The 14,733-nt window shown below is 30.8% G+C and overlaps 2 protein-coding genes across 7 annotated transcripts; one reads left to right on the top strand and one right to left on the bottom strand.

Moving 5' to 3' along the window:
* Nucleotides 1-838: 838 nt before the first annotated feature.
* LOC145042049 (uncharacterized protein At4g28440-like) lies at nt 839-1,775 on the top strand. Its single transcript, XM_078990407.1, has 2 exons — nt 839-1,248; nt 1,418-1,775. Exons 1-2 carry the CDS (start codon nt 954-956, stop codon nt 1,603-1,605), a joined length of 483 nt encoding a protein of 160 aa, XP_078846533.1. The 5' UTR covers nt 839-953; the 3' UTR covers nt 1,606-1,775.
* An 11,210-nt stretch (nt 1,776-12,985) lies between these two features.
* LOC145042048 (protein NUCLEAR FUSION DEFECTIVE 6, mitochondrial-like) lies at nt 12,986-14,452 on the bottom strand. 6 transcript variants are annotated; one of them, XM_078990401.1, is made up of 4 exons: nt 14,231-14,452; nt 13,830-13,954; nt 13,400-13,457; nt 12,986-13,255 (listed from the first exon to the last, which is right to left on the bottom strand). In XM_078990401.1, exons 1-3 carry the CDS (start codon nt 14,398-14,400, stop codon nt 13,438-13,440), a joined length of 315 nt encoding a protein of 104 aa, XP_078846527.1. In that variant the 5' UTR covers nt 14,401-14,452; the 3' UTR covers nt 12,986-13,255; nt 13,400-13,437. The 6 variants fall into 6 exon arrangements, with proteins under 6 accessions (XP_078846527.1, XP_078846530.1, XP_078846529.1 ...); XM_078990404.1 differs by having other exon boundaries at nt 12,986-13,169; XM_078990403.1 differs by having other exon boundaries at nt 13,404-13,457.
* Nucleotides 14,453-14,733: the final 281 nt, after the last annotated feature.

Raw genomic sequence — 14,733 nt, 5'->3', positions numbered from 1 at the left:
TCTTGTGAGATATTGACAATAAATAAAATCAGATTTTCTCTCTCTCTCTCTCTCTCTCTCTCTCCAACCTTTAGGCACTACAATGATTCCTAAAAATGTCTAAAGTTGAAGGAATTTTTTTAACATTGCTTCAAATATTTAAACACCGAGGGTTTAGTTGTGGAAATTAAGTAAAGTAATCTAATTAACTTTTTAAAGAAAATAGCTTTCCATTTAGTGTTTTAAAAATGGCCATTTACTTTCGAGTTTTCTATTCTAGTATGTTTTTGAAATTTGGGTTATTTTTTCTAATTTTTTTCTCTGCTTATATCGAAAATGTTCATTTTGATGTGTTTAATATCATTATTTTTCAATAAGTTGTTTAATTTTAAGTCATATTAACATATATATTGTTTATTTATTATATTTGTTTAACATTTTGTTAGATTTTAGTAAAAAAAAAAATTTTTTTTTTTGGAAATTTTGGGTTTCGAAATTTCAATCAAAAAACCAAAATATTACTCCAAAATCTTAGAATTTCAGTGCGAAATGTAATTTTTTTATAATTTTTTTTTCCCTTAATCTGAAATCCTTCATTTTGGACTTAAGAAATATTTTTTTAAAATCTTTTTTTTTTTATTATTTTCTTCAAATACACGTTTACATGTGTGTTAGATTACTCAATTTCCATGTATTTGTACATTAGATTCCAATAAACTAGAGTCATTATGGGTAATTTCGTAAACGCTTTAGAATTGAATAAACCAAAACAATATGGATCAAAACTACAACATTTAAAATCTTAGGGTACTAAAAAGCGCAACAACACCAAACTCGAAAACCCCAAAACGCAACAACAAAACGTGGGTCGAGTGGCAATCGCATGCTTAGGATTTTAGGGTTAGGGTTTATCGATTACGGGGTACCAAATCACCAACTAACTGAACCTCGATTTCTTCATTTCAAAGGCTTAGATGGCGACGATCAATGAAACGGCGGCGGTGGAGATTGAAAATCAACAACCAGAACAAGGAGGAAGAGGAATAGTGAAGCGGAAGCCGGTGTTCGTGAAGGTGGGCGACCTGAAACCTGGAACCAACGGCCACACACTCGCCGTCAAGGTCTTGTCTTCAACGACGGTCTTAGACAAGAAAGCGCGCATCTCATCGTCATTCAGTAGCCGACCCGGCGCTGCTAACACTCGCATCGCCGAATGCCTTATTGGTGATGAAACCGGCACCATTCTCTTCACTGCTCGTAACGATCAAGGTCCCCCCTCCCCTCTCTCTCTCTCTCTCTACTCCTCCATGACAATTTCTTGATAATACTTCGTTCTATTTACTGTGTCCAAGCTTCTGGTTCGATCTATTTGAAATCGATGATATTTAGCCATTTTTGGTTTTGCAAAGTCATTTTGTGTAAGTTTTTGTTATGACAGTGGACTTGATGAAGGCTGGAAACTCTGTGATAATCCGAAATGCGAAGATCGATATGTTCAAAGGGTCCATGAGACTTGCTGTGGATAAATGGGGGCGAATTGAGGTGACTGAGCCTGCAAGTTTTACTGTTAAGGAGGATAACAACTTGTCTCTGGTGGAGTATGAGTTGGTGAATGTTGCTGAATAAAGATTTAGGGGGTTTTGGTATACAAGAACATGGAGGTCAGTTTAGTCTTTTTCTTGTTGATATTATTTTAACATGTAATGGGAACTAAGTCATTATGGCCTTCATACTGGTTTACTCTGTAAAAAGATCATCTTTTGAATTTTCTTAGCTTTTGTGCTTACATTGGTTTATTAGATGTGTTAGTTTGTTATCCTTTATACCTGTTTATGCTGTGGTTCACATCTTTATCTTTGTGTTTGTGTCGAAAATGCCCTCATTCAACTCGACAACTATCTGTTTCATGACTCTATTGTTGTTAACAACTATTTATGTTAACAATGGTGTTGTATTCTTCAACATTAATCTTGAACTCTGCAACAAAATAAACTTTGGATGAGATTAAAAGAAGGGGTTGTTCATTAGAATGACAAATAAAAGTTAGGGCTCATATTTCTAGATAACAACTTCAATATTAAAAAAAAAAAAAAAAAAAAAAAAAAAAACGACAAATGTGGCTAAGGCGAATACACTTTTTCCAAAATTAAAATCCGTGAGTGTAATTTTTCCTCGTGAAATGCTTTATGTTCGATGAGTTTGACATTTTTCATCAAGAAAAAAACATAGAAAATTTTTATGCTTTATAGGTGTTCATCATACGATTATTAAGACATCGACTAATTTGCGTTTTTATTTATTGTTTGTTCGGTTTGTTAGATTGTATGATGGAACATTTGTAATATAAAAGTTTATTCTCTATTATAATCATGTAACTTGACATTTATCAAGGTTGTTGGATTTTTGGATTATTTGATTATATACGGAACATTTGTAATATAAAAGTTTATTCTCTTGTATAAAGTGAACAATTAATAGATAAGCAACTTTCAAGTGATTAAATGTTGTGCTATAGCCATTACATGTATTTTCATAAACGCAATTAATACTACAATGCAAAGTGAAAATCACTATGACCATGAATACAAAAAAACTCTAACCAAGATAACATTTGTAAACTTTTGGTCTTCCAACTTGAAACTAATATTTTTGTTGTGCTTCATCTAACTGCATTTACTTTTGTAGTTATGATATGTGTTATTCAAACTTTAAACCGTTGTATATGCTCATGTTCTTCAACTCGAAGTGCATTTCTTTTGGTTCCAATATCTTTTAACTCGTTGGCATGTCAAGTAGCAAAACACATGTAGTTCTGCAAAGCTATTTCATCATCTATCAATTTGAAGTATTTATTGTTCGGTCTCTTATCCAATAAAAATATCACACTTTGCATAGATGAAATAAGCAATAATATAGGTCATTACAATCCCTAACAAAATATGTGTTGCACAAACCACATCAAAAAACTTTATAATAAAGTTGAAGGGGGTCCATGATGTAAATGATGGACCTTTGACATCAAATTAATTCCTTTAGGTTTCATTATTTCTTATGGACAATTTTCTCCTTCGTTAGCTCGTTTTAGATTATCAATAAGAGATAAACATCGATGATCTCATTTAATAAAGAAAAAAATATAGAACATTTTCATGCTTTCTCGGTGTTCATCACACGATTATTAAGACACCGACTAGTTTGCGTTTTTATTTATTATTTGTTTGGTTTGTAAGATTGTTTGATGGAACATTTGTAATATTAAAGTTTATTCACTGTTGTAATCATGTAACATGACATTTATTAAGTTTGTTGGATTTTTGGATTATTTGATTATATATTTGTGTGGTTTGTAGGTTATAAAGTCAACAATTATTAGCTAAGCAACTTTCAAGTGATAAAATGTTATGCTATTCCTATTACATGTATTGTTATAAACAAAATTAATACTATAATCCAAGGTGAAAATCACCATGGATACAAAAAACTCTAAGCAAGATAACATTTGCAAAAGGGTTTTCTTCCAACATCAAACTAATATTTTTGTTGTGCTTCTTTTAATTGCATGTTCTTTAGTTATCATATATGTTCTTTAGACTGTCGTTTAGGTTCTTGTTCTTCTTCAACTTGAATTGCGTTTCTTTCAATCCTGACTAAGTATTTTTTTAACTCGTTGTCATGTCAAGAAACAAAATACATGTAGATTTACAAAATTACTTCATCATTTATCAATTTGAAACATTTATTGTCCGGTCTTTTATCCAATAAAAATATCATACTTAGCATAGATGAAATAAACAATAATATAGGTCCATTACAATCCTTATCAAAATATGTGTTGCACAAACAACATCAAAAAACTTCATAATAACGTTGAAGGGGGTCCATGATGTAAATGATGTACATTTGACATCACATGGATTCCTTTATATTTCACTATTTCTTACCGACAACTTCTCTTTCGTTAGCTTGTTTTAGATGATGAATAAGAGGTTAACACCAATGATCTCATTTAATCATTAAGAAAAAAACATAGAAAATTTTCATGCTTTCTCGATGTTCATCATACGATTATTAAGACACCGACTAGTTTGCGTTTTTATTTATTATTTGTTTGATTTGTAAGATTGTTTGATGGAACATTTGTAATATAAAAGTTTATTCTCTATTGTAATCATGTAACTTGACATTTATCAAGTTTGTTGGATTTTTGGATTATTTGATTATATATTTGTGTGGTTTGTTGGTTATAAACTCAACAATTATTAGCTAAGCAACTTTCAACTGATAAAATGTTATGCGATAGCCATTACATGTATTTTTATAAACTGAATTTATACTACAATCCATGGTGAAAGTCACTATGGCCCTGAATACAAAAAACTCTTAAGCAACATAACATTTGCAAACTTTTGGTCTTCCAACTTCAAACTAATATTTTTGTTGTGCTTTTTCTAATTGCATTTGTATTTAGTTGTGATATATGATCTTCAAACTTTAAAGTGTCGTTTTATGTTCATGTTCTCTTCAACTCAAACTGCGTTTCTTTTGATTCCGACTAAATATCTTTTAGACTAAATTACTGAAATCGTCCCTGTGGTTTGGTCAAAATTGCATGTTTGGTCCCTAACTTTTTTTTTGCACTCGGATCGTCCATGTGGTTTGATTTTGTTACGTTTTTCGTCCCTATGGTTTGGTAAAAATTGAATGTTTGGTCCCTAACTTTATGTATGTAAGGGATGAAAAATACAACAAAATCAAACCACAGGGACAAAAAACGCAACAAAATCAAACCACAGGGACGATTGGAGTGCAAAAAAAAAAGTTAACATGCAATTTTGAGCAACCACAGGGACGATTTCAGTAATTTACTCTATCTTTTAACTCGTTGGTATGTCAAGAAGCAAAACACATGCAGTTATGCAAAGTTACTTCTTCATCTATCAATCTGAAATATTTATTCGTTGGTCTCTTATCAATAAAAACATCACACTTAACATAGATGAAATAAACAATACTATAGGTCCATTAGAATTCCCACCACAATATTTGTTGCACAAACGACATCAAAAAACTTCATAATTAGGTTCAAGGGGGTCCATGATGTAAATAATGGACCTTGGACATCACATTGATTCCTTTAGATTTCACTACTTGTCGACACCTTCTCATTCATTAGCTTGTCTTAGATGATGAATAAGAGACTAAGAAGAAAAAGAAGAGAACAAACGACCTAATATAAACATGTTGCTTAGGACTACAAAATTGAAAATGTCTATTTTTCAAACATCTTGTATGTACCATCTCACACCAATCAACACTTTCATGAGCTTCTAAATGTAAACATGTACACACAAACCATCCACGTGTTCACAAGGTGTATTTTCGTATGTGAGATTTTCCATGCAAATGTTAATACAAAGCATGAATCATCAACATAATTCATGAGGTTATTTGTTAAAGTGTTTGTTTCCAATGCAACTATTTATATCATATCCCATCCATAGAGCAAATCGTGAATTGTCGTTGAGTGTTTGGGTTGTGTAGTGTAGGTTTTTTTGGTATATAATATAACATCGACCGAAGATTATGGATTTACAAAACTTAGGTTCAATTTATCTTTTGATTAAGACACGATGGTACGAAGGCTCAAAACTTGTAGAATAACTACCAGCAAATGAATAGGTCAACAAATTACCTTCCATTTATATTTTCCTATTTCCATTTCCAACAATACTTCTTTATCATACATATCTACTTCGTCATGACCAAATTTCAGCATCACCTCTACCTTTCAATAATGATCCTAGGAGATCCGTGAATGCCTATCGGAAGAATTTTAGATTTTGCAAAAATATGGATTCTGATATACCTATGTCGATCCTATTTATCATCATTGGTATCGACATATCCTGAAACCTATTTGCCAACATCGGTATCAAATATCCTTTATAGATTACCGTAGTGTTAGATCAAACAACACTGAAGTTAGACAAGGTCATTCCAAACACCACCACTTCAATACATCTTTTAGACGAGCAAAGTAATTCTTGCAAGTAAAAAAAAGATGAGGAAAATGTTTAAAACTAATACTAGTGTTTTTTTTAAATGAACTTATATTGATGTTTTTTTAACTACTTTTTGTTAACTAGTTTAGCACTAATGAACTAATTTTATTTAGGAAAATCTCCGAAAAAATCCCAAAGTTTGGATTTTCGGTTTAGTTTCAAATTAATTTATTTTAACGAAAAAGGGACAAAAGATCGGTTAATGTAATCAGTTTCACCCTTTCACCCTTTTAACCTATTGAAGAATGGGTAAGTGCTAACGTGACGTATGACTTGACTATAATTGCTGACATGATAGCTAAAAATACATGCAACATCACTTTCTTTGTTTTATTTAAAAATTAATCCGTGATGAATAAGGGAAGCACGTATCAAACCCACAATCTCCGGTTCAAAATGTAACACGGTTAACCACTTAACTAGAATGCTTTTGATGCTTTATATATATATATATATATATAAAAGAATAATAATAATAATAATTATTATTATTATTATTATTATTATTATCGAAAAGAAAATAAGTTTAAATACTTATTTAAATACATAGTATAGGATACGTTTTTAAAAAATGTTTTTTTAGAACATTTAAAAAAATATATATCTAAATACATTTTCAAAAATCCATTTTGAAATATGTTTTTCGAAAACACGTTTTCGGAAATATGTTGCAAAATAAATTTCAAAATACGTTATCACAAAATATTTTTTTGAAAATACGTTTTTTGAAAAAATTGTTGTCAAAATAATTTTTCAAAAATCCATTTTTAAATATGTTTTTTGAAAACACAAATTTGGAAATACGTTGAAAAATACATTTCAAAATACGTTGTCAAAAAATATTTTTTGAAAAAATGTTGTCAAAATAAATTCCTTAATACGTGAATACATTTTAAAAAACATATTTTTGACATCGTATTTAGAAACATATTTTGGAAAATGTATTTTTAAAAATGTCTTTAACGACTTATTTTTAATAATAATAATAATAATAATAATAATAATAATAATAATAATAATATAAACGATGATGGTGATGGTGATGATAATAATAATAATAATAATAATAATAATAATAATAATAATAATAATAATAATAATACTGGTTAGCAAATTGTATCTTAAGTATATAGGAATAAAATTAGTGAAAATTAAAATTAGTGAAAATTGTGTAGCCCAAGTTGTTAAAAGCGTTTGTTTAGGGATGTCGTACATAGAGTTTAAGCCTGTTCGGAGTGGAAAGCAAACCATGCATGAGTTGCTTACGTGGAGATCATCTCCACGCCTGAACACCGCCCCCAACCTTAGTGGATTGGGCATGATGTGGCAGCGAAGACAGAAGAGGGCACAATTTGAACGAACACATATAAGAAAGACAATTCCAATGGGAAAATGACAATCGAGACGAAGATGATGAGGACGGTGACGACGAAGCGGATGAGGCCGGTGATGACAACGACGACGACTAATATTTCTCTATGGGCTTTTATGTTTTAAATTTTTATGTTTTTTAAGTAGTGTAATGTTTTATTTGATATGTTTTATGTTGTCACACCCCCGAACCAGACGGCGGAAACGTCCGAGGGCTCTTGTGATTTAAATTGAATACCATCACAATGAATATACATGAATCATAACATAATTCATCACCATGCATTGAAATATTACAACTGATATTGTTTACATCCAGTACATTATTTTAGGCATTACAATTTTTTAACATAAATTGTCTGATAGATAATCTAAACAAAACACCATGACATTATTTGATACTTATTCTTCGGCTTACCTGTTACCTGAGAATACAAGTTATTTTGAAAAACGTTAACATATGAAATGTTGGTGAGTTCATAAGTAATGTTGTGGTAAAATGATTTGGTGTAGTTTGTAAAACTCAGAAAATCCGATATTTTCTGAAAAAATAATTGTTTATAAAAAGTGTGAAGATCCATGAATATATGCTTGTTGATTTTCAAAACATGTATAATTGTTGAACCTTTGTACACATCACGCAAGTGAAAATGTTGAACTTCCCACGAAAACCCGATGTTTTTCCAATACATAAAATACGATGACTTGTTTATTATTATACCGATACGTCGAATGATTTTGATTACCCGGGTGGCGTTGGATTAATTAGGGTTTGTGAGTTGTTATAATCACGCATTAAAGAAAATGACTAGTTTATAACTACAGATTACGAACGATCCTTAAAGGCGTTGACCGTTACTACTCACTTAATCCACCCACCATGTTTACTCTTGTTTATCGTCCTGAATCTGTTTACTTTGGTTTCTCATAAGCCCAACAACCGAGGAGATAGGAGAGTACGAAGTCCCTTTATTTCCATGAATTATTCAAGGCTATCGGGAATGCGAGAGACGCTTGGCCCCACTCGCATTTGACTTCTCGACCTCACTAGCGGTACTAATGAGCTACTAGGGTCCAATAGCACATTAGAGCTATTGAAAGTCCTTTTACATGGAATTGGGTCATAAAAGGCCCAATAACACGTAAGCATATTCCCTTTAGGCCTAAAGATCATGTTAATTGGCTAGCAAGGCCCAACAAGCATGATTTGAAACTTTCAAGCCCAAAGTTTGTAAGTTAGCTCATCATAGTTATCGTGTGTTTATTGAAATGCTTTGGTTTTATGATTTTGTTTTGTTATTGATTCGAGACCGAATCAATTCATTGTGTAACGATATTTGTTGTTGAGTGTATATTTGTTTTCCGGTTCGTCGGTAGTAGTGGATCTTGTATTTTGTATTAATGAATTAATTTGTTTGAAAGTGGAATTTGACCCTTTTGACTACCCTTCTTTTATAAAAATAACACTTTTAGTCCTTTTTATATAAAAGAATTTCATTTTTAGTCCTTAAAACCCTTTTCTTGACACTTTTGTATTATTTATTTGATGAAAACACGATTTTAACCCAAAATTTACTTTATTAACAGCTTCAGCCCCTCTAGAATAGTGATTCTCAGTTAGGGACCCATTTTTCACAACTTTTACAGTTTTGGCCCAAAATCTAAAAAGTTTACATTTTTGGTCCTTTTTGTTAGTGAAAAGCATTTTTGACCCTTATAAACATTTTGTTATGGTAATTACCCCGTGTTTTACAGGAAGTTACATTTCCAGCCCCTCAACTTATCTTTTTCGCATTTTTGAGGCTTATTGGGCCGAGAAGCCTATAAATAGCCCATTAGGCCGAAAATTTACATTTTAAGTCCCTTGAAATTCCTAATGTTCAGAAAAATAATTATAGGAACTGTTTTGACCCTTTTAACCTTCAAGAAACCGTGACTTGTTGATTTGTACCCCTAGTTTTGTATTTTTGACAATTTAAGCCCAAAAATGGGTTTTATGTTAGAGCATGTTCATCATGACCTTGTAAACTGTTTTTCTTGACTTTTTTAGTGTAAGATAGCTTAGATTATGCTTGTTTCCTTTCTCATGTCATAGATCTCGGGTTTACACCCATTTTTGGTAACATAGTCATCACAAAACACATGATATCACACACATACATGCATCAAATCACACATAGCATGCATATACCCATAGATCTACACATTTTCTTGTATTCTCCCCTATAAAAATCATAAAAACCGAAAAGAAGGGGGTATGAAACTCACCTTGTGGTTTGGATTTGGTTTTGATGAAGATTTGAGAGAAGATTTCGGCCCTAACAACTTCTTGAGGAAGTTTTCGAACTTAGATGGTTTTAGGGAGTTAGATCATGAATTTTCATGAGTTAAGATGAGATGTTTGATGAAATGTAGAAGTTAAGCCATGAATTCAAGTAATTACTTACCAAGAATGATGATATTAATTGGTAAACTCCTTGAAGTCACACACCAATGCTGGAAAATTCAGAGAAAAGGGAAGAGTTCTTAAGAGTTTTTCTTGTAAGAGTTAGATCAAAATGAAAATGGTGGTGGTGTGGAGTGCTCTCGGCCGTGGATAAGGAGAGGAGGGGGAAGGGGGAAGAGATGAGCTTGCCTTGATACATGAAACTATGCATGGATACATGAAACTATGCATGGATACATGGAGAGGAGGGGGAAGTGCCCATTAGGCCCAATAAGGAAATCCTAGTCCATAATGGACTTAAACCGGGATTTCTAGGGTTTCCAATTATTTGTTGACTATTTGTAGTGTTTGCATAGAGCGTTTGATGGATAATTTATTGTTATTAAATAAGCATCATATGTGCTTTCACGTTGTTGGTTCACATTTATTATCGTTGTTAAATGTTTACAAGGAATCGAATTTCCTAGTTGTGACATATATTTATTTTAGTAATTTAGGTTTTAAATTTCTTTATTTTTAATTAATGAAGTGTGGTTTTATTTTTTTAAGTTTTCAAAAAAATTATTTATGTTATAAATTATGTTTTTTATTTAATATAATTTTAAAAAATAAAAATAAAATAAAAAAAAGGAATATTGTGTAGTGATAACAATTTCAAATGTCTAGTGGGTTGGTTGTGATGCTGACGTGATGCATATGTGACAACAGTTTTCCAGTGGATTGATGGTGACCATTCCCCATAACCTTATTTGTATTTTTAAGTATTTTTTAAGTTAGGGAATTAATGGAATTTCTTCAACAACTAAAGCATCAATATGGTTATAGCTTAGTGGTAAAACCCTTTGTTAGGTGTTGTTTGTTTTTTTTTTTAAACAAAATATCTGCAGTTTGGGACCACATCTGTAGAGCTCTGTAGTAGAAGAGGTGGACCAAACGTCTGCAGTTTCAAAAAAGAAGATTGTTTGTTTTTTTATACATCTACAGACTACTAAAATAAACTGATTTTTTTAAACTTCAAAGTGATTTTTTAATAATTTTATGGCTTTCTTATGAATAATTTACAAATCTAGATCAATTTTTATGTATTAATGTATAAAAAATTAAAATAAAAATGATACAAATTAACGTATATATTTGATAAAAATCAATAATTTTGGTTGCAAAGTTATACCCAAACATTGCAATTAGGAATCAAAAAATCTATACACTAATTAGATAGAAATAAACTTCGATTTTTTCAATTAAATCAATTAAAAACATATCATATATATTTTCTTAAGAAATTGACGATACAGTATTAAATAATGTTTCATAAAATTTGGTACAAAAAATATAACAATATATTATGATTTTTTTGTTCATATTTATATAAACAACTTCAACGAACATTATTATAATAAATCTTTATTTACAAATTTGTCAAAAATATCATGTTTCTGTCGTCGATTTTTTTTTTGAAGTATTGTAACTTTTTTTTTTCAAATTGTTTATCATTAATAAAGTTTGAATAAATATAAATTAAAAAAAAACTAAAAAAAAATAAAGATATAAATGTTTTTTAGGCTAGAAGATGTTTGAAGATATTAAAAGACTCTGGTCTACATCTGCACCAAAAAGAGGGTGCACAAACATTTTTAGTTCTGCAGTCTCCAAAAAAACAGTCTGTGAAAACTAATGTCTGTGCGTGGTTTGTGCGGTGCAGACAGAAAAGATCAAGAAGATATGCAGACAAAAAACAAACAAAGAAGTATTGAAACTCCCTTTTTACAATTTAAAATCTGATTTTTTTCATACAAATTATACATCGTGCTCATACTATCAGTGTCATTTCAACAACTTGTCCTACTTGGCTTGCATTTAGGCAGTTTATGCAGGTGAAAAAGGGTTGGATTTAATTATATTAGTTGGGTTTTTATTTTTATTTTTATTTTATTTTATTTTAAAACTAATTTGAGACTAAACCATAATCTAAGCCAAAACTTTCAGACTTTTTTTGGAGATATCATTTTTGTTTATTACCGCAATAATTTAGCGGAATAAGTAGTTCATATTATATATATTAATTAGCAAATAAGGTTTGTGAGAAACATTTACCGTTCATTTGGATTGCTTATTTTCAAAACACAAATTACAAAACCCAATCAAATTACAACTATTACAACATATATTATAAAGAATCCATATTTTTTTTTCTTCAATTTTTTTATCTAACAATTTTCATTGTTTATAACTTTATGGTTAAATTATTGTATTTTATAAGTTGTTATTTTGGTTCTTTATTATATTTTAATGTTATATTTTTTTGTCCCTTACATAATTTGTTTTTATAGATATTATTATTATTATTAGTTTTCATAAGATACATTTTCAACCCTTATTTTCGTTCATCTTTCATACATAATTGTTTCGATCGAAATTTTTTTTTTGGTAATTTTATGGTCCACTTGATATGGTATAATCGTCATTTGTAAATCAAAATCTATATACCTATTACAATTGAGTTATTTTGCGGATTAAAGTTACGTTTTTGTCCATGAGATACACTTTCAAGTCTTATTTTCCTATTTCTCCTCCATACATAATTGTTTGTATTAAAATTTTATTTTGATACTTTTATAGTCCATTTAATATGGTATAAAGAAGTCATCACACACATTGTTGACATTTGTAAATCACATACTACATACAAATTAAAAAGAAGTCATCCCACACATTAAAACTACGTTTTTGATCCCTTATATTTTTTATAGTTTTTTGTTGTCATTAATTGCAAAAGAATTCTATGCCGCAATGCATGTCATGACTTAAATACTAGTTTTAAGTCAAGTATTTAAGAAAAGTAGTTCATACATACTCATATATGATTATTCATAAGGTTTGTGGTCGTTTTTTGAAGTCCCAAAAAAACCTATGGTTATAATGAAATATGAGTCTTTTTATGGTCATTTTAGCAAACAAGTCTTGAAAGAAAGCAAAAATGAGAAAGTACATACAAAAAGCCAGGACAAGGACTTGATATCTTCATCTCTTGCCTAAGCAAAAGACTTAAATACCCTTTTCATCTCCATCATTCAAAAAACCTTTAAAATATGATTACCAAACTAACCATGAATCGGTTGTGTTAATATACTCATAACATCATCTTTATCTTAATCAAGGGAATGAATAAACCATCAACATTTGAGAGTATGAACATCATTAAATTTCATGTTTTTTTTTTAAAAGTACAAACAATAAAAATGGAGGATGCAACTACCATAACAATGGGCGACACCTTGAGAGCTAGCGATCAAATGCATAAAATCATCCATCTACAATCAACAAACAATTTACCCGAATGAAAAAACCATATGCTAAATCTTGATGCCCCAAGTCAACAAGTCAACCAATCACAGCCCTAAACAAACAAAACCCCATGTCAAATAATATATGCTATGTTTGCTACAAACTCAAATAAGATCTAAAGTCTAAAACTTCAATTTTAGTGATGGCCGATATTATCATAATTAAGATTAAAAAAAAAATGATAAGGAATCCAGACTTGCTTCTTGTAGTAGTCCAGAGCCTTCCAACAAGTCATCATACATCGTCGTTCATATCTGATGACAAGTACTAAATTAGCATCATACTTTTATAACTATGATAACTTATGTCAACTTGATCAATATCTTCTACAAATTAAGTTATCTCCTTTATGTTAAAAACTAAAACTTTTTAATACATAGCAATACAAGGACACTTAACTAAATGGGTAGTGGAAATTTGCTTTAAATAGAGTAAAAGACTAAGTTTAATAATGTTAAAATCATATTAGTGGAGTGTACTATGAATATAAGCTCCAAAGAACCTGTTAACAACCCTAATTAGACCTAGAAAGTAAAGCCATTGTCACTACTCAATACTCACTAGCAGTTTTGAAGCAATCACAAAGTAATGTTTATAAAATAATAAACAAAGTGAAACAGATATACCTTCAAGGGTCCAACCACAGGTCCTTGGAGCAGCTGACAGCATAGATGTCAGCAATGCAGAGGCAGTAGCTGTGTGGAATGGAAGCATTGATTCAACAGACACACAGCTCATCTCAACCGGTGACCTAACAAATTTAGATCCAAAATAAACATTAAAGAGGCGTCATATGTGATCACTGAAACAAATTTCTCATTTTCTAATATTAGATTTACTCAAAAACCTAAGTAGTTTAACCCCGAATATGTAGCGATCATATCATGACTAGGTAGGAGTAGGATTGATATTTGGGATGTAAATTCAAAATTCTATATAACGAACAACACTGATAATAGATTGCATTAAAATTGGATAAACAATCAATGGCAGAAAATAAGCGTATACGATATATCATAGTAATAACCTGAAAATGCGATGAGAAAGGGGGTTTTGAGAGGGGAGACGAAAGGGAGAGCGTGCTGCCGACGTCGCATTGGGTTTGGCGCCAGCGGAGATTCTAGAAGCCGCCCTGCCAACGGTGGTGAAGGTGGAGGCGGAGCGGAAGACGGACCTAGCTGCGACGGCTGTTGCCATGTTGTTTGTCGAAACAAAATGTATTGGGGTTTGGGATCTGTACAACAGGGGTTTTGGTTTTGGAGTGGAGATATCGACATTTTTGGTCCCTTAGTTTTCAATCTTTTCTAATCAAGTCCTTCTTCAACTTTTTTTTTATTCAATATTTCTTTCTTTCTTTTAGTAACATTATTCAGAAAAATATTACAACTGAATCCTTGAAGTGAGAACTCCTGAACAACGAGATGTTTGGAGTAAGATTACTTGATTTAAACTTTAAACTACGTGATCTTAAGACAATGACAATCTCAAATTATAAAAATATTATCATTCAAGTTTTGGTAAGACTAATCA

The sequence above is a fragment of the Lactuca saligna genome, chromosome 4 (assembly GCF_052625555.1).
Source record: "Lactuca saligna cultivar CGN05327 chromosome 4, ASM5262555v1, whole genome shotgun sequence".
Classification (NCBI taxonomy): Eukaryota; Viridiplantae; Streptophyta; class Magnoliopsida; order Asterales; family Asteraceae; genus Lactuca; species Lactuca saligna.
This window is presented reverse-complemented; position numbering and strand designations above follow the sequence as displayed.

What these genes read in the sequence shown, in the direction of transcription:
- LOC145042049 (XM_078990407.1), top strand. Translation starts at nt 954, where the DNA reads ATGGCGACGATCAATGAAACGGCGGCGGTGGAGATTGAAAATCAACAA. An exon ending in CACTGCTCGTAACGATCAAG is followed by an intron (nt 1,249 to 1,417) that starts GTCCCCCCTCCC and finishes TTGTTATGACAG; the next exon opens with TGGACTTGATGAAGGCTGGA.
- LOC145042048 (XM_078990400.1), bottom strand. Translation starts at nt 14,400, where the DNA reads ATGGCAACAGCCGTCGCAGCTAGGTCCGTCTTCCGCTCCGCCTCCACC. An exon ending in CTTTCTCATCGCATTTTCAG is followed by an intron (nt 13,955 to 14,230) that starts GTTATTACTATG and finishes TAAATTTGTTAG; the next exon opens with GTCACCGGTTGAGATGAGCT. An exon ending in CTGTGGTTGGACCCTTGAAG is followed by an intron (nt 13,458 to 13,829) that starts GTATATCTGTTT and finishes ACTTGTCATCAG; the next exon opens with ATATGAACGACGATGTATGA.